At 35.8% G+C, this 20452-nt stretch overlaps 2 protein-coding genes across 2 annotated transcripts; both read right to left on the bottom strand.

The window, feature by feature from the left end:
• Positions 1-494: 494 nt before the first annotated feature.
• Positions 495-1384, bottom strand: LOC125224402 (non-specific lipid-transfer protein 1-like). Its single transcript, XM_048127799.1, has 2 exons — positions 966-1384; positions 495-666 (listed from the first exon to the last, which is right to left on the bottom strand). The coding sequence occupies exons 1-2, from the start codon at positions 1310-1312 to the stop codon at positions 657-659; spliced, it is 357 nt and encodes a 118-aa protein (XP_047983756.1). The 5' UTR covers positions 1313-1384; the 3' UTR covers positions 495-656.
• Positions 1385-4968: 3584 nt separating this feature from the next.
• Positions 4969-8987, bottom strand: LOC125219110. Its single transcript, XM_048120987.1, has 10 exons — positions 8800-8987; positions 8649-8711; positions 8513-8568; positions 7662-7755; positions 7409-7469; positions 6449-6530; positions 6033-6088; positions 5773-5836; positions 5577-5658; positions 4969-5275 (listed from the first exon to the last, which is right to left on the bottom strand). Exons 1-9 carry the CDS (start codon positions 8905-8907, stop codon positions 5595-5597), a joined length of 648 nt encoding a protein of 215 aa, XP_047976944.1. The 5' UTR covers positions 8908-8987; the 3' UTR covers positions 4969-5275; positions 5577-5594.
• Between the last annotated feature and the right edge of the window lie 11465 nt (positions 8988-20452).

Genomic DNA, 20452 nt, shown 5'->3' with positions numbered 1-20452 from the left:
AGATCGTTTTATCTGAGTACTTAAATTAATATATCAGCAAATTATTGAATGAAATGTATTGGAAAAATATTCATATTAGGTGTCGCCTGTGTCGTCATAAACTGTGGACAACTTTACAGCTATAACCAATTAACATAAATGGCTCACTCACACAGATTCAGGGCTACTTTACAGCAATGTCAAAAATATTTTGACTGAATTTTGTATTTATTGATTGAATATTATATATTTATTGAATTTCTAATTTATATTGATTGTGATTCTATAAGGTGACTTGAGTTCATAATATATTGATAATAATATTAAACGTAAAATTAATAATCATAACATACCATAGTAGATCTACGATTAAATTCAAATACAGATTCCATATAAATCAAGATCTTCCGAGCCATGATCAATTAAATTAGTTTGATAAAAAATATTTTCAAGATCACTTATAGTATTAACATAGTACTTTTTTTTAATCCCGCATAAGTAATTGAAACAAACTATAGAGAAAAATGGATATTTTCGTAATGAGATAGTATAAAACATAGGTTTTATATAATCATACAACAAAATTTAAAACGCTAGGAGCACCATATCATTATTTTTAAAAAGGGCAAACAGGGGATTTCACTTCATCTGAAGTCTAACACGATCACACTCCATATTCAAATAACCCTGCAAAAGAAAAACATTTTAAAATCATTCACTAGAATAATCCAAATAAATAACACAAATAAATAGTTGCCTTTGCATATTGCTTGATTTTGTGAGAAAAGTAAATGAAAAAAAATGTGATATATATTAATTTTATTAAAGATTGCAAGTGTAAAGAGTTAATAGAACGTGGTTCGTATAGCAAATTTTTTTAAAAAAATAAATAGTTCTATAAATCGTGAACAATTCCAAATGAAAAATTAGATAGTTCTTTAAATGGTAGACGAAAGGAGTATCATATTAGTATAATATATACACACCTTGAACAGTCGGTGTTAGGATTGATTTGGTACGGTATATTAACCCCACATTTTCGTGGAAGCCTCGCAGCGTTCCCCAAATCTATAATCCCACGCATCGATTGAGCGGCCGCCACCAAGCATCGGCATGCCACGCGGCGGTCGGCGGTGGTTCTGGCCGAGGACGCCACCGCCCTAACCCCAGCGCAGCACGGCGACGTTATTACGCCGCCGCGCAAATACCCTAGGCACGACCCTAGGTTATTGCGAATACGGTCGCACGATACAACCGCCTCCGACTCGGGTGACAATAGTGCAACCATCACAGCCAGGCACACTAGCATCCGCGCATGATTTTTCACCTCCATATTTTTAAATATAAAACTAGAATTAAAATAAAATATAATGTGAGATTGTTTCAGTAGTGCTATAACAATTTATGTATACATGAATAAATTTATAGGATGTCGTCAGTGAACTCTTCTGAAGTATAGTTGGTAGTTGAGGGAAATTTAATTTATTGCGTTTGACTATTGTTTCAATGTGTATAAGGTTACCATGCGACACGTGTTGATTTTTTGCATGCATGCAAAAGACGATAAAAAAGTGCACGTTAATCGAGGTCTATGTATGTACGATACAGTCGGTAAGAAATCATTATTGAGGACAAATTATTTTAATTTTGATAAAAATGTGAGGAAATAAGAAAGGCTTTAGCCTCTCTTTTTCTTTCCAAGTCCTTTTGGCTTTTCATCTAAGGTAATCAGTATAATCTACTGTATGGTTTACGAGGACTCTTGCCAAAAATTTTATGTGGTCTCTTCTATTCACGGTACTGTGTATATTATTCATAATAATATGCATACTATTCACAACATTATTCACGGGTCTTTTCATTTGCAGAAGTATGCTCCGAGAATTGGAGTTTTCCCAAAATAGAGCACCAGTCTTATGAAAAAGCCATAACTCATCTTTGTAACATCATAAATTATACACTAAATGTATTTTGTACTTGTGAAGAAAGTAGGGCCGGGTAAATATATCGAAATACCGCAATACCGCACTTACCGTACCGAAGTTATACCGAAAAGCGGTATACCGCAATTTGCAGTACGGTATGATACCTTACCGCTAGACTACAGTAAGGTAAATGTATAGATTCTCATATACCGTGGTATACCGCGATATACCGCACATTCGTTATATACCGACTATGTGGAATCATACTGTTATTAATTTATACCGAACATATGGTATATATCAAAAAAATGGGGTATTTACCGATTATATGTATTTATATATTTCAATTATATATTAATATAAATAATACTTAAAATTAACAATAATTTAAGAAATAGAAATTAGAAACCCTAAATCTCATATTGGGATCATTGCAAAAAGAAAAATCATTGCAATATGCAGTTTAAAAATAATTTACACGGAGAAACCTCCTCTAACTCCTAAAAAGAGAGGCGGTAGCCATATTGGGATCATTGCAAAAAAGCAAGAACGAAAATGGGTGATGGTAGTTTAAAACTAATTGTGATATACAACTTTTGTTGATTTAAATCTTATGAACAAGATTTGATTGTGATGGAGTTTTAATGTTTTGGACATTATTTAAATAGGTGAAATTTTATTTTAAATATTTGGTTATAAAATATGATTTTTTTTATATGAATCACATGTATAATGATATGTCATACCTTATTTCGGTATACCGTACTTGGTATGCCATACCTTATTTCGGTATACCTTAAAAGTACGGTATACCGAAATATGGTGTGGTATATCGCATAAATGGTATGGTAACGGTATCGGAAATTGTCATACCGAATTTGAGGTACACCGCAATGTCGTATACCGAAAAATTCGGTAAGATATAGATATGACATTTTATCATACCGCAATTTGAGATACGGTATGCGGTATGACATTCTCGATGAGGTATACCGTACCGCACCACCCCTAGGAGAAAGGACTCTTATATCTCTCACTTGTGGACAAACGGCTCTTGTATCTGTAAATGGTCATTTAATTTCCATTTGAGTTATAATTGTACACGGACAATTATTGATAACTTGTCGTATTTCTTGCACTTCAAACTCTGAGCAAAATACTTTCTCTCATAAGTATTTAATTAGCAACTAAAACTTATCAAGGATTTTAAACCATATTAAAATGGTACTTGACAAAATTACAACAACTTCGAAAAGACAAAGACTTGATATACTTATTGGTAGTTGATAAATATCATTAAGGGAATGAGGTATTAATGGTTGGGTCGTTATTATCGGGTCAACCTAATGTCAAGCCAATCCAAACCAACCTGAAATCATTACGTTCTTATTGTGTCGGTCTAATAGGGACCCAAATCCAATAAAATTTGGCTCAAACTCATTGACTTTGTGCGTGTTCGTATCGAGTTTTCATGTCGTATTGAAAATTTTCAACACCGTTAACTATTCGGTACATTCGAATTGATGGCACGATAACAAACCGAACTTAATATCACACAATAAAAACTTGGTAGCACCCAATAATATTTGAAATCATTCAATTAAAATTTTATCACATTAGAATCTAAATAATACTACTACAATTTAAGTATGATATGGTGTATACTTTTAAATAACTAAAATAATAATATTATTTTTTAATGGGTATCCAAATCTCCACAAACTCAACCCGAAACCATTACGTGCTTATTCGATCGATCTGATATGGATCCAACACGAATAAGGCTTGTCATAAACTTGTTAACTTCCAGCATATTCGCGTCAAATTTTCGTGTCAATCTCCAATCATTTACACCAAACTCAAACTCATTTTTGAGTATGTGTCACACTAAAAAGTAGTTTTACTCCAACCATTTACACCATATTTAAGTTTACACCATTTTTGAGTATTTGTCTAACAAAATTTTGGAGGAAACATCATATTTGGTGTTATTCCATTCAAAAACCCATAAATGAGTTTGCGTTTGGTGTACGGTTGGAGAAATTATCTACACCAAAAATGAGTTTTGGTGTATGGTTGGAGATGTTACTACTCTAATTCCAGTCAACCCATTCCAGCCAAGTTAATTGCTACTCCCTTGTCCCTAATGTGTATCCTACTTTAACTCAGCACGGATTTTGGAAAATATAATGGAAGTGGGTTAAAAAATTCGTGACATATGAGTCATATTTTTAAAAATTAGTATTGTAATAAAATGAGTAAATAATTTAGTGGATGTGAAATCCACTATCAAAAGTAGTAGAAATGAAGTAACAATTAATAAATGACAAACTAAATGAAAAACTATGACACATAACAGAGGATGGAGTGAGACTCCCTCTGTCCACCATTTAAAGAGTCATTTTATTGTTTTGGATTGTCCACAATTTATAGAATCATTTACTTTATTCTACTTTTATTATGCGGACCCAACATTATAAAACTAATTCTCCCTCTATCTCATTAAAAATAAAACGTTTTTCTTTTTCGGGTTATTCTATTAAAAATGAAATATTTTTTAAAATGGAAACATCATCTCTACTTTTTCGTCTCTCTTACTTATTCTCTGTTTAGTAACCCTCAAAACAATACTACATAAAATCTCGTATCAGCAACTAAAACAACATTCTCCCTTTACTTTTCTTTACATAGTAAAATAATTTCTTGAAATCCATACTAAGTCAAAAGGAGTCGTTAAACGATGGATGAAGGGAGTATTTTGATGTTAGTTTTATATATTTTAATGTTCAATTTTATTAAACGTAACGTTCCCAACGGTAAAAAATTGTCAGAAAATCTGCTCATGCTCATCAGTCATCAATATTGCCCCATACAATCAACATTTTCTTATATATTTGCACATAATTATATTTTCAAATACTACTATTTGTTGTTTTTTCTCCTGCATATTTTACAGAATATTGCACCACAAACAAGATAACTCAAAACAATCTTGTATTCAAGGGCATCGTCACATTACAAATGTAGATTAAGTTTCAATAACAAAGAAGAACACATAAAAACATTTTCCAAAAGCGTATATATTTCTTTACTCCATATTCATAATCATCAATTCATCGTCCACAAAATCCTAACAGGAAAATCTTATATCACAAAGGAATAATTGAAGTTATTACCTTCTCCGTCAAACCATTTTTAGACAATGCCCGTATTTTAATCTATTCAATGACTAGATTTTCTTGGCACAATTTTGCTCGCTGCATCATTACCATATACTTTGTGTCACAAGGCAGACCTCTCGATCCCTACACACTATGTTAGCTCACACTGCTCACCATATGACTGCAGTAGACTATGTCAACCCTGCACGACTGCAACGAACATAGTAGAGGTGGTACGTTAAGGGAAAAAGTCGAGATCACCTTGTGAAGGACTGAATGTAAAGAACTTAATCAGTTGATAATTGATATATGATGGTTTGTGGTCGAAGAGGGAACCAGTGGCAGAAGAAAGATGCTTATGAGAATATCCTTATCTTGGCTTAAATGCATTGAAGTATATTCCACAAGAAATGTAGGCTAGCTACCCTTTGAAACTTCTTGAAAATTGCAAATTGCATATTCCAAAGAGAAATCAGAGTGTCAATTTTTTGTTAATTACAGAAGAATGCACCTTGTATTTCAAGAAAGGTCATTCAACTTTAGCAACACCTCCAGCAGGCATGCTACTTTCAGCTACTGTCTCCTGCACAAACCTAGACGCAGCAACAAAAACAATTGCAGAAAACAACAAATTCAACATCTAATGCCTTAAAAAACCTGGTTGCAAAACCAAATATTGAAGGAGACATGATGAAGGGAAAACATACCTTGCCAGTTTATCTTTTGATGATTGTAAGACATAGATTGAGAGAATGAAAGAAAGCATCAGCCCTGGTTCAAAATCAATAGAATTAGAAATATGAAAGATCAATTATAATTAATATAATCGAAATGCAACAAGAACGTCAATCTGGCAAAATCTAACAGAATGCTCTACCACAGAGCAATAACAAGTCAAGGGCACCACTGAGAACAAGTTAAGGAGCTGCAATGAAAATTATATTTATTTCAAAGAAATGTACTTTACCTGATCCAAAGAGAACATAAAATCCAGAAGCCACATCCATCTCGGACTGCTCCTCCCTATATCAAGGAGAAAATAATAACCAACACTTTCTTCCTTAAGATTAAGCCATCAAGATATGAATCATGGAAAATGCTCTAGATCATGGATGCTGAAAACAAGCAAAGATTAAAGTTGAATTCTTCAAACTATAATCAATAAACTTTTGAAAACATATTCATGAAGTATATTCCCATCCCAACAGCTGCTGTCCATGAATTTCTACAGCACAATCTCCAGAAAACCTAATTCAAGAATACACTAAATGCTTTTTCAATATTTGTCACTGCTCGCAAGATTCAAATGCGAAGTTTGAACCATCCAAGTATCCAACAAACTAATGAAGTGATGATACTCATGAAACAGATTCAAAAACATACCAGGTGTATCTGACAAGAATATGTTTTGGCCATACTTGCTGATCCCAAAATTGTTTACGGATGTCGGGATGAAGTTCTACATCTATTCAATGTAAGAATTGATGAGAAACTTCATAATGTAGCTTTCAAACAATTTGATAGAGAGGACCGGATACGAAAACATGCAAATGTAAAATACAATCATAGAAGATCACAAAATTTCTCAGTAGGGGTGAGCAAAATAATCGAAACCGGATATCTAAACCGAACCAAACCGAAATTTTGAAATTCGGTTAGGGCGGAAAAAAAAACCAAAAACCAAAAAACCGAATTATATATATATTCTATTAATTTAATATTATATATATAATATATATATTCTTTTAATATATTATATATAATATGTATTATATATATTATATTAATTTAATATTTTATATATATATTTTTGTTAGTGGTATATATAAATAAAATATATTATATACATATATTAATATTTGTATTTTTTTCGGTTTTTCAAAATTACTTTGGTTTTTTCTGTTTAGTTCGGTTTTTGAAGTTTGGTTTTCGGTTTTTTGGGTTCGGTTCGGTTTGGGTTTTGAACTAAATTCAGTTTTTCGGTTTAGGTAAAAAACAGAACCGAAACCCGAATGCTCACCTCTACTCAGTGGCATCCTTACTCAGACTGGAAGGAATAAAAAGGAATAAAAAGGAATAAAAGAAAAACAACTCTGACAAGGTGACAACTGAAAAAAGGACAGAATACAGAATGATTTAAGAGTATACTTTAAATCCTAGAAACAGAAAAATATTTAGCATCATCAAATAGATAAGGCAAAAATATCAAACTTCAGAACAAATACAAGCAAACGGCCCTCTGGTGAAGTAGCTTAAAAGAAGCAAATGCATATTTATATGTCAAGTTCAAAGATTCACAGATTTGTAACTGAGGGGTGAAGAAAGTTAGAAAGAATAGCATACATTTGTTTGGCATATCTACAACTTTTGACGAGACACCAAGCAAATCAGCTCCTGAGTACCTCTGGAAAGAACATGAAATTTCATTAGCATAGGAACCTCCGAAATAATCCATAAGTAACCATCAGTATACACCAGCTGAGTGTTCTCTGAGCTAGAGAAGAGGCACTGCCTATTTAGTTTGACAAAAAGAGTACAAAGGGATAGATATCCACAAGTCAGATTTATGAATATTTCCACCCAGTCAAGGTCTTACCAGATGCATCTCAATCATTGGGACTTCAGAACTCTTTCGGTTGATAACAAAAAGCCAAGGAACATAAAATTTCTCTTGACCAACTTGAAATGATCTGCACATCAATGACTCCGGAAATCAAAAAATGAAAACTGACTCCAATGTTGAGTTCCACAAATTTGGAATAGCGTATAGATTGAGAGTAACAGCCAAAGATATTAACATGATAACAAAAGTATCATCAACAGGACAAACTTGAATGCCAATGTAATAGTCTTGGAAAGACACTTACTATCTACCAAGTTTACGCTTAAGATCAAAAACATAAGTTTGATTATAAAAACAAGTTCCATTCACCACTCCAGACAACAGTTTGACTGAAGCAGACTAATATCTACTACTCCTATAACAGGTTTGGATATCAGATACTTGGCCAAAAAAGAAAGCACCATTCACTCAAAACTCACATTGTGTAATCGCATCATATCACAATCTAAAATCTGCCTCATGGATGAAAGGTTTCTATGACAATCCAAAAGTAAGGACAGCCAACCATGACAACAAGATTTTTAAAGGAAGCTGATTTTTATTCCAAAATCAAGACAGTTATATAATCATAACTCGATATCAGATACAAGCTGCTGTCTCTAGCCTATGTTAAGTATATAATCATCAATATTCATTCCAACGATGGCTTCCGAAATAAATCATAATCTTATAACCACACAGTTATATTTGCATACTCAACATCACGCAAATAAAGAAATTCAAAAGCTTTATCTTCAATACATCTTTCCAGCACAATTTACACTGAGAGAATACCAAACCATGAGACACATTCCATTCTAAATCAATCAGAACTGGAGCCATACATTTTGTACGGATCAGCACCAGTATATCCAGTGGGCTTAGGTATAGGAATCAACGCCTGCAAAGAAATTTGAACCAATAATCAATAATACTCATAAACAGATCCTAATTTCAAATTAAAACCCTAATTGAACTGACCTCGCGATTAACCGCGAAAATCGGGCAATGTCTACCGATCATGTCGTGCCAAACTGTTCTGGACTGGGGATTTTACAATTTAGAAGTAAATCAGATTGGAGAATCACGAAATCAATCAATTTTCATAAAAATAAAGAGGGTGAGAAATTACAGCGTGATATTGGCCCATTCGACTCATAGGAACTATATCCCCGGGTCGATAAGCAAGTGAACTCGGTATCCCCAAACTCAGTAAGAGGAGAAACAGCGCCGCCGCCATTGAAGTTGAGGAGATTCCAGCCAAGCCTTCGCCGATAACTTTCCAATTGAATTTAATTGACCACTGGAATTGGTCGATGTGGTTTTCATTTTTTAGAGAGATGAAAATAATTATTGAGTAAAAAATAAATTTATTAAATGTAAGATTAATTTTAATAGAAAGATCAAATGTTAGATATGAATTTATCTTTAAAGACATATGAAGTACTACGAACCTATTTTTGGGTGAATATGAGTTTTATTAATACTCCATAAGATTAATTTTATTTTCATAAATTTGTCACCTATTAATCACTTGTGAAGCTAATTGATCAGGGTGAGATACATAATATAATGTACATAAACTATTGCGAATAATTGTAATTTGAATGTTTTATTTTATTGTTTTGAATATGTAATTTCTGAAAAAATATGGAGTATCATAAATGTAGATGTACGTAAACAATCTTTCAAAAAACCAGTTAATATTATCATAAATTGTTGGATTGGGAGCTTATATTTTAGGTCAATATATTTTTACCCCAATTAAGATTTATTTTTTTAAGAGTGGTATTTTTTAGATATATACTCCCTCCGTCCGGCTAAGATGACACATTCTTTGGCCGGCATGAGATTTTATGAGTTATTGGTTAATGTATTCAATTGGAGAGAGAAAAGTTGGGTGTAGGTATTAAAATAGAAAGAGAAAGAAAGATGAATATTTTAATAAGAGTGAGAAAAAGTGGTTGAATGTATTAATTGGAGAGAGATAATTTCCAAAAAAAAGAAATGTGTCATCTTAGTTGAGACAAACTAAAAAGGAAAACGTGTCATCTTAAGTGGGACGGAGGGAGTAGTATTTTTTAGAAGCATCTTAACATAGTTGATCCTCTGAAAGAAATCAATAATCTTGGACACAGTGTCAGCAAAGGTATGCATTGTTTCATTGCTTTACGGGGATACAAAGATACCTATTTCGTTCGTCTTATAATATACAACTATATACTGTTTTAATGTATAGTGATAAAAGTATCGGTAGAAAGGATGTGTATTATTTCTTGATGATTTACATTGTACACATAGTATCAATATATAGTGCTAAGAATTCCTATACATGGTAAACCTAATTAGCATAATTACATTGATTACAATCTTCTATCTTTGGTAAGGAAATACTCTCGTGTATCTCCCGTCTGATATTGTGCAATCTTCTCCAACACTCCCCCTCAAGTTAAGCAACGGGATTTCCGATGCTCAACTTGCACAACAATACTTCTCGAAATAGCTTCGAGTTTACCGCCTTGGTAAGGATATCTGTCAGCTGATCTTCAGATTTGACAAATGGCATCTCTACTATCTTTGCCTCAATATTTTCCTTTATGAAGTGTCTGTCTACTTCGACATGTTTAGTCCGATCATGTTGGACTGGATTCTCCGAAATGCTAATAGCCGCCTTGTTGTCACAAAATAACTTGCACGTCTGAAATGAGTGCAAGCCTGGTTCTCGCAGAAGCTTCCTCAGCCATAGTAATTCAGTCAGTCCACTTTTAATCCCGCGAAATTCCGCCTCTGCACTAGATAGTGCCACTACTTTCTGTTTCTTGCTTCTCCAAGTCACAAGATTCCCCCCAACAAAGGTAAAATATCCTGCAGTTGATTTCCTATCATTCGGATTACCTGCCCAATCTGCATCAGTAAATCCATGTATTTCCAAGTGCCCATGTTTCTCAAATAGAAGTCCATGCTCTGCTGTCCCCTTCAAGTATCGGACGATCCTTATAGTTGCTTCCCAGTGTTCCTCTTGCGGTGCATGCATAAACTGACTTACTATTCCCACGACGTAGGCAATGTCTGGCCTAGTGTGAGATAAATAAATCAATTTCCCAACTAGCCTCTGATATCTCCCCCTGTCCGCCAGTTTTGCTTCATTTTTCATCTGTAATCTGTGATTTTGGACCATTGGAGTCTCTGCGGGCTTACAGTCTAACATCCCGACTTCTGCCAAGAGGTCGAGTATGTACTTCCTTTGATTTATGAAAATTCCCTTCTTCGACCTTAGCACCTCTATTCCCAAGAAGTACTTAAGGAGTCCTAGATCCTTCATCTCGAATTCGGTGAATAAGTTTTTCCTTAGCTCGGTCATCTCCTCTGTATCATCTCCAGTGATAATCATGTCATCTACATATATAATCAGACACGTAAGTTTACCTTCTCTCTTCTTGATGAATAGTGTGTGGTCGGAGTTGCTCTGTTTGTATCCATACTTCTTCATCACCTCAGTGAACCTTCCAAACCATGCCCTTGGAGATTGCTTAAGTCCATACAACGTATTTTTCAATTGGCACACCTCCTCAACCTGGAACTCATTGGTAAAACCGGGGGAGGCTCCATGAACACTGGTTTTGGTAGCTCCCCATGCAAGAAGACATTGGTCACATCGAACTGGTGAAGCGGCCAATCCTTGTTAGCAGCAATTGAAAATAACACTCTCAGAGTATTAATCTTCGCCACAGGTGAAAAAGTCTCATCACAGTCAATACCATAAGTCTGGGTGTATCCTTTTGCCACGAGTCTGGCTTTGTACCTTTCTATCGTGTCGTCCGGCCTTCGCTTTATAGTAAACACCCATCTGCACCCAACTGTCTTCACTCCTTCAGGCAACTTGCCCTTCACCCACGTGTTGTACCTCATCAGTGCTCTCATCTCTGTGATCATAGCATCCCTCCAGTGTTTGTGTTTCATCGCTTCCTCTGCCGATTGTGGAATATCTTCTTCTTCATACAATGCGGCTTCAAAGGCTCGTGCCATTTTAGCCAAATTCCCTTGCACGAAGTTTGCTACTCCATAACGGCTCTTCTTCCCAATCTTTTCGGGAGAATACTTCTTTGGTGGGATTCCTCTTGTCGTCTCGATGAGGAAGAATATACCTCCCAGTGTCACTGTCCACTGTGTTGTCTTCTCCTAGAGACTCTGTACTCATAGGGTTAGGAGAAACTGTATTTTCATTGGGACTTGGTTCAGGGATTACCTCGGTGATTACCTCGGATATCATTGGAGGAGGATCTATGGATCGCGGATGAGATGACTCTTGTGGTAAGACTTGCTCGGCGGCAATGACAACTAGTTCTGTTAGATCCTCAATCGAAGAGTTTGGAAGTGGCACAACCCAACTTAGGCAGTCCGATGAACTACCTGGTTCACTCTCCCCCTGACTACTAAGGTGGGTGTGGTAGAAGAACTCGGTTTCTAGGAAGTTACAGTTCATGGTGGTGGTGATTTTTTTTGTGTGGGGGTCGAAGCATCGGTATCCCTTCTGGTTTATCCCATACCCAAGGAAGACACATTTGGTTGCACAGGGTGATAGTTTGGTTCTCTCGTGTTTCGGGATATGGACATAGACGGTGCAGCCGAAAACTTTTGGGGAAAGGTTTAGGTGTTGAGGAACTTTGGTCTTTGTGGATAGGATATCAAGTGGGGGTTTTTTGTTGAGAATTTTTGTAGGAAGTCGGTTCATGAGGAAGACAGATGTGGCTATGGCTTCGGGCCAAAATTTTTTGGTACTTTGGATTCGATCATTATGGCTCGGGTCATCTCGAGGATTGTTCTATTTTTCCTTTCGGCTACCCCATTATGTTCTGGTGTGTAGGCACAAGATGTTTGATGGATTATTCCCTTGTCTTTACAAAACTGGGTCATTGAACCGTTAAGGAATTCCCTCACATTGTCTGACCTAAGGGTTTTGATCGTGGTATGGAATTGGTTTTGAATCATTTTATAGAAAATGATAAATTTTTCGATAACTTCAGATTTATGTTTTAAAAAATATATCCAAGTCATTCTAGTGCAATCATCCACAAATATCACAAAATAACGAAAACTTCTCCCACCAGTAATTGGTGCAGGACCCAACACATCAGAATGTATCAAGGAAAATATAGAATTCATACGAGTGTTCGTAGGTTTAAAAGACTGTCTATGGCTCTTGGCCAAAACACATGTTTCACATGAAAAATCAGCAGGAATTGAAATGTTTGGGAAAAGAAGTTTAAAGTAACCAGGAGAAGGGTGTCCTAGTCTTCGGTGCCACAGCCAAATTTCTTGTTTCGTGGTATCCGTGAGCCAGCATCGCATTGCCATGTTGAACTATCTCATCCACATAGTAAAGTCCTTGCTTCTCAGTGCCACGCCCAAGAATCCTCCTCGTCTGAATATCCTGTAATATACAAAAAGTGGGGTGCATCAGAAGTGTACAATTCAGATCTCTAGTCACATGACTAATAGACATCAATCTCTGAGATAATGTAGGAACGTGTAAACAGTTCGACAAACGGAGTGTAGGTGATATATCAATGGTTCCCGACCCAACAACAGTAATCAATTCTCCATTTGCAGTCTTAATATATGTATCAGTGACTGTAACATAGCTACTAAAATCATCTCTATCGGGGGTCATAGTGTCTGTGGCTCCACAATAAAAAATCCAACCCTTAGTTCTCGTTCTATCATCATTATAAACATGGAATGCAGCGGAAACATTTTCTAGAGGTGAAAAAGGGTTTTTTGATACAAAACTACACATATTTGGGTTTTTTCGGGATTTAATCAAAGTCTGGTGTGGTATTTGATATTTTACAGAATCTGGGGACCTCAATTTATTAGGGTGGGGTGCATTCTGAAATAAGCATTTTTCATGGGGGTAGAAAATATAATTAGGCAAATACATAGGGTTTGGTTTAAAACCAAACCCTTTACCTCCAGCACCGGCGCCGCCCCTCAGCTCTTCCGCCCTCTCGGCAAAATTGCCGACTCCCCGCACGCCGCCACCGCTGGTTGAAGCTCCCGGCGGTTTCCCTTGGTCCGTCGCTGCTGGTTCTCGGTTTCCAGCAGCGGATTGCCCCCTTTCATTCACGGTGACCGCCATCTTCGCCGCCGCCCGTTCCTTCTGTTTCTCCTCCCACCACTCCGGGTATCCGATTAAGAGAAAGCATTCCTCCCAGGTATGCCTCGGTTTCCCGCAATGAGAGCAAACCAATCGGGATTTGTCCGGCCTGCTTCCCGATCGGTGAGTAGCTGCAGTGGGTCGCGGCGGTCCACGAGAGTTCGGATGGTGGCTCTGGGCGGCGAGACCGCTCCCAATCCCTCCTCCAGATGTCGAATTGGCTCCTCCGCCGTCGGTGTCAGTGGATTGAGAGGACGTGTTGATGCTCCTTCGGGCAGCTTCTCGTTTTACCCAGCCGTAGGCTTCTTCAAGTGATATGCCTGATTCATTCTTGAGAATGTCTCTCCTGATTGAGTCATACTCTTGATTCAACCCTGTTAAGAACTTGATCAGCCACCTGCTGTTGGAGACAACGAAATTGGTCGACGCCTTTGTCACACCACGTGATTGGCTACTTTTGGCAGCGATCAATATTGATCCACAGCCCCCCCATTTATTTTCCGGTAGTATGTCTCCAGATCGAGATTTCCTTGTCTAATGTTAATTGCTTTCTCTTCTAGGTCGTACGTGAGATACGGATCTGCCTTACTTTCATAAGTTACTCGAAGGCTATCCCACAACGCCTTCGATGTTTGGTGATGTGCAAAGTCGGCGATAATATCGTCTTCGATATTGTCGATGATCCATGAAAAAACTACCAGATCGTCCTCCTCCCAGTCATCGTACCCCTTGCTTCCGGGTTCAGGAGGCTCCTTCCTGATGTACGAGTAGGCCCCTCGGCCTCCTATCTTCACCTTCATCAATCGTGACCAGATTGGGTAGTTCTTTCCGTTTAGTTTGAACGCGATGGTGACGTTCTTGCTGTTCCTTAATTTTGGTGTTGTTTTCTGATCCGTTTTTGTATCCTCCTCGGTGTCTGACATTGTTTCTGATATAGGATTTGATTTCCGTGGTTGGTTTGGCTATGGGGGTCGAGAATTTGGTATATTGGCTATGATGATATTGCTCTGAGTCGAGATTGAACCTGCTTTGAGGCCATGATAAAAGTATCGGTAGAAAGGATGTGTATTATTTCTTGATGATTTACATTGTACACATAGTATCAATATATAGTGCTAAGAATTCCTATACATGGTAAACCTAATTAGCATAAATACATTGATTACAATCTTCTATCTTTGGTAAGGAAATATTCTCGTGTATCTCCCGTCTGATATTGTGCAATCTTCTCCAACATATAGCCATCGAGTGCATTGAAATTAGTTAATCTGATGTGTTTTTGTACAGGAAACTTCTACGGGATACGCAGTGCGTTCTCTTATGGTGCTAGAAAACTTGCACTGATACTACAACTGCCTGAAGATTCCATGGCTAATGAGCTTAAAAAATTCTTCGCAAACACCGTGGCAAGACATGGAGGTGGACAAAGGCATGATGTTCATGATTTCGACAAATTGATATTAATCAACAGGCCTATATCTGCTGTTCCCTTATCAAACGTTGGGTTTTGTAGACCTGATAATGTTGATCAATACATGGATGAGTACACCGTATCAACTGCAGATTGGTAGTCTAATTTGGCCAAAGATGTACTTCAGGGGTTTGTAAGGACATTAGACAGAGAAAGCAGATAACGAAATGGTGGCTCGTTAAAAGAGTCTGTAGTTGCACTTGAAAGGGACCATGGCAATCATAGCACCTTTGCTCTTGAAGGCCTTAAAATTTGTGCGGATTCATCGATATCTGAAACTCCAAGCGTAGAAGTGAGTGTCAATGGAAGCGAAGATTCGTAGCCACGAAGAAAAGTCGTCCTTTGTGTCAAGCCATTCAAATCATGTGGAAATTGACCAGTGCCACGAAAGTATGAGTGGATTGGCTGAATCTTTAATTTCTTATGGGAGATTATAATTGTTACATTCAACATTTGCAGCATGGTCGATGGTGCTATGACTTTGGCTTAGGTAGGCATCCTTTTTGCCCATGCCTCCTCCTTTGCCAAGCGCCCTATACCCAGAGGAAAGTCTCGTTCCTGTAATACTGTAATACATTATAAACATAACGGATTCTCCCATCATCATAACGGCTTTCTTCCTAGTCCAGCTATGTACGACATGCAACCCGTACTTTTGCCAGCTGTCCCATTTGCGTGGGAGGATGGGCAAAAACACCGTGGGAAAGGAACATATTTACCAAATGTGGTAGGCTGTTTTGTTATTTTTGCCGAATATGATATTTGTATATACGAGTATAATAATTGTCGTTGTGCTTTGTGATCTTTTGCAGAATATGCCGCCCCAGGTTTATAGATATCCGGCTATGAATGTAAGGAATCCGATTCCACCAAGATACACGCGCCATAACAATGTGGGAAATATGGAGCCAAATATGTTCTACCTTGGCAGCCATGACCTCTCGCAGCCCCTTGACAAAACTGTGGCTGCTAGTAGGCCTGCTTATTCGGCCGGTTCCGGTTCTAACCGGACCGGTTGACCGGTTAACCGGTTTTAAATTTTCATAAATTCAAGAACCGGAACCGGAACCGGAACCGATCGGTTCCGGTTTGGAACCGGCCGGTTAAGAACCGGTCGATTCCGGTTCCGAACCGGAACCGATGTGTAATTTTAATCCGAATTTATTTATAATTTTAAATAGTTCAATACTAAAAAAATAATAATCCAACATCTAGAATTATAACAAATAATACCTAAAAATTAAAATAAATACACAAAATATAAATCAACAATACAATAACATTTATATATGGATAAGAGTGATGCCAAGTGTAGTAGGTCGGGTCGGACTAGTTTATGTTAGCAATTTTTTACTAATACAAAAATAGGAGTTCTAAACTTTAGCAATTTTTTTTTAAAAAAATGAGTTTTAAAATTGAATTTCATTTTCCCTTTTTTGGCTAAACATAGTATTCATTGGAATTTCCAATACTAATTGATATTGTTGTGACTATTTGGTTTATACCGGAACACTTAATAAATTATTCACAAATATGTTAAAATCGTATGTTAAATGAATTGTTACATAAATTTGTAATAAATATATCATATGAAATGATATTGTATTTGTATAAGTTCTTTTGAAAACTAAAAACAAACTTATGATGTTCTACTCATTGTAGTTAGTTCATAAAAAATGGATTAGGAAAATAATTGTAGATTTAAAGTATCACAGATTAAACATTTAAATCTAAAAATCACTCAATGTTTCAAACTATTTTACTTTAATTCAAAATTAATTCAATAAATTAGATTTTTTAGTATATTAAATTATAAAAAAATAAAATTGAATTATAATCCGGTTAGGAACCGATCGGTTCCGGTTCCGAACCGGAACCGGTGTTATTTAAAAAGTTGGAACCGGAACCGGATTTTCCGGTTCCGGTTCCTCAATTAACCGGTCGGTTCCGGTTCTGATTCCGGTTAACCGAGAACCGGAGAACCGTTTAAGCACCCCTAGCTGCTAGTGCTAGCTCGTCCGACAGCTACCCTCCTCATCAGACCGGGCATCTTAATGCAAATGGCGCGTTCATTCATCGGGAGGGCATTGAAGTTGTTGAGCTAATTGGACATCCACCACCCGTGTCAGTAAGCAGTCAACCACAAATGGCCGTCTCTTCATCTCCCAGAACTCTGCCCGGGGCCCACAAGATGCAAACTGCACTGAGCTAGCTCGTATTTTCTTCCAAAGATACCCCAATCTTTTGTGTCTTGGCCTTGTGAAATTGTTGTAACGTGAAAGGTTTTATGTTTATTTTTTAGTGTCTGTCTCTGTGGCAACTTGTTTTGACCATGGTTTGGCAACATAGTTTTAATCTAAGGTTTTTGCATAGAACAGTTTCAATCTTCTTTTTCTTTTACATCATATTTTGTGTAGTTTATAGTCATCACCATTGTTGTTGATTATGTCAAATGTTGTCGAAGAGGATGAATGGTTCTCTTTCCTGAAATTATAGAAATTGTCATTATTCTCAATCCAATTGTGTGTAAATTATAGAAACTGTCATAATTCTCGATCCAATTGTGTGCTTTTTTGTACTGTGAATAGATATTGCAACTGTCACTTAAAGAATACTTCATTGTTTGTTATTTTGAGATGTTTGTGATTTAAAATTCCATTCATTTTTTTTTTCATTTTAGGTAAAGGGACTTACCATTCTCCTTAACTCATTACACTTACATTTTAGTATTATCAAATCAATACAAAAGTAGAGTACATTTTTCACTAATTCACTTTTTTCGCAAAATTAAACAATTTCATAAAATTCGTGCCGCGTCAAAATGAGATTATAAATGGCGGATGAAGGCGTAAAATTCACTAACATATATATGTGATATATGTGGTTAAAGTTTTTCCCAAGTTTTAAAAGCATGGAAATTGCATCCATCTACCATGACGTTATTTATTTATAATTTATGAATAATTCAATTCAAATATCATACAGTTGCAGAAAATTAATTAAATTCAGGTGGCGACACATAGATCTCTGTAGGTTTTAAAGTCAAACACCGTGTCATTTTCGACTTATAATTTTAAAGTAATTTCAGTATAAATTAATATGAGTTGGTCTGTTTGAGTTTTGAGGGGTTAGCCATCATTCTCATCGTGACATAGTAAATTTACTATTTTTAGTTTCCCAGTAATTGCATTATTGCGTATAATATTTATTGCTCTTGTTTTTTTATTTTAAATGTTGACTGCGAAAACAATTTCAAATTTTCTGGCAAAAAATATAAACTGGAGTAATAAAAATTGGACAACAAATCCAAAATAATTTACATTAGATACGAGCATTAAAAATGTTATCATGAATGATATATTCTTTTACAAAAATGTAGATATTTTAATTAATTACTAGCAATAAAGACATACTAGTACCTTGTAATAATAGCTTTTCTTTTCCGGTTATATATATATATATATATATATATATATATATATATATATATATATATATATATGGGAGCACTAGGGTGCCCCCTTATTTAGAGTCACAACGTACATCTAATCTGTGCTGCCATGTGGCACAAAACATGCAATATTTTAAACACAAAAATGCAATCTAGTTGTACATGCATTTTCGCAGATTGCATTTTTGTTGTATGTAAATTGCATTTTATAGTGTTGAGTTTTGCATTTTCACATATAAAAATGCAATCCGTCTATATATAAAATGCAATTTAAACAGTCAATATCTAAAATGCAAAACTGAATGATAAAAATGCAATCTGCATATAACAAAAATGCAATCCGCCGAAATTCATTTATAACTTCTACAAATGCGTATTGCATTTTTCTGTATACAATATTGCATTTTTCGTGCCATGTGGCAGCACGTGGTTGGATGTACGTTGTAACTTTAAAATTAGTTGTTATAGTAGTACACCCCTAGTACACCCCTATATTGCATTTAAAGTTGTAATATTGCATTTTTCGTGCCATGTGGCAGCACGTGGTTGGATGTACGTTGTAACTTTAAAATTAGTACACCCCTATATATATATAGGGATGTACTAGTATAACAACTAATTTTAAAGTTACAACGTACATCCAACCACGTGCTGCCACATGGCACGAAAAATGCAATATTGTATACAGAAAAATGCAATACGCATTTGTAGAAGCTATAAATGAATTTCGGCGGATTGCATTTTTGTTATATGCAGATTGCATTTTTTATCATTGAGTTTTGCATTTTTGATATTGACTGTTTAATTTGCATTTTATATATAGACGGATTGCATTTTTATATGTGAAAATGCAAAACTTAACAATAAAAAATGCAATTTATGTGAAAATGCAAAACTCAACACTATAAAATGCAATTTACATACAACTAAAATGCAATCTGCGAAAATGCATATACAACTAGATTGCATTTTTGTGTTTAAAATATTGCATGTTTTGTGCCACATGGCAGCACCAGATTGGATGTACGTTGTGACTCTAAATAAGGGGGCACCCTAGTGCTCCCCTATATATATATATATATATATATATATATATATATATATATATATATATATATATATATATATATATATGCACTAGGGTGCCACCATAGATAGGATAACACCATACCACCAATATAGTCCGTTAGATCTCGTTTATGGACGCCTAGGATTAAGTTTCGTGAAAAAACACGGGTTTGCAGCAGGTACAATATTAGATATTGCAGTCTACTGTATTAGATATTGCAGTGGTGGTAAACTGCAATATTGTTGTTGTAAGACTGCAATATTTAATGAACAACACTGCAATCTGGTAACGTAAAATTAGAAATTTCCTATTTTACCCCTCCGTGTTTTTACACGTAGGCAGCAGCATGACAAGCACACGATTTTCAGATCCAATGGCCTAAAATGGTGGTATGGTGTTACAATAAAGATGGTTGTCATCTTAATACATCCCTATATATATATATTCATACTCCATAAATATATACAAATGCATGCAGGCCCCTCTCAATTATTGTGAATTTAAAAATAAATTCCATTTAAAAAACATGACCCAAATAATCAACGTGGCGCACAACACTAGAAAACTGTTTGCGTATGATTATTACTCTGACTCTGTCTAGTACTACTAATATCTTATTTAATTAATTTATAATAGT

The sequence above is a fragment of the Salvia hispanica genome, chromosome 4 (assembly GCF_023119035.1).
Source record: "Salvia hispanica cultivar TCC Black 2014 chromosome 4, UniMelb_Shisp_WGS_1.0, whole genome shotgun sequence".
In the NCBI taxonomy this organism is placed as follows: Eukaryota; Viridiplantae; Streptophyta; class Magnoliopsida; order Lamiales; family Lamiaceae; genus Salvia; species Salvia hispanica.
The sequence above is the reverse complement of the archived record's forward strand: the minus strand, read 5'-3'. Positions and strand labels throughout refer to the sequence as shown.

Coding starts and splice junctions, on each gene's coding strand:
- LOC125219110 (XM_048120987.1), bottom strand. CDS start 8,907: ATGGCGGCGGCGCTGTTTCTCCTCTTACTGAGTTTGGGGATACCGAGT. Junction 8,569..8,648: donor TTTTCGCGGTTAATCGCGAG/GTCAGTTCAATT, acceptor ATTTCTTTGCAG/GCGTTGATTCCTATACCTAA. Junction 6,089..6,448: donor ATTCTTGTCAGATACACCTG/GTATGTTTTTGA, acceptor TCCTTGATATAG/GGAGGAGCAGTCCGAGATGG.
- LOC125224402 (XM_048127799.1), bottom strand. CDS start 1,312: ATGGAGGTGAAAAATCATGCGCGGATGCTAGTGTGCCTGGCTGTGATG.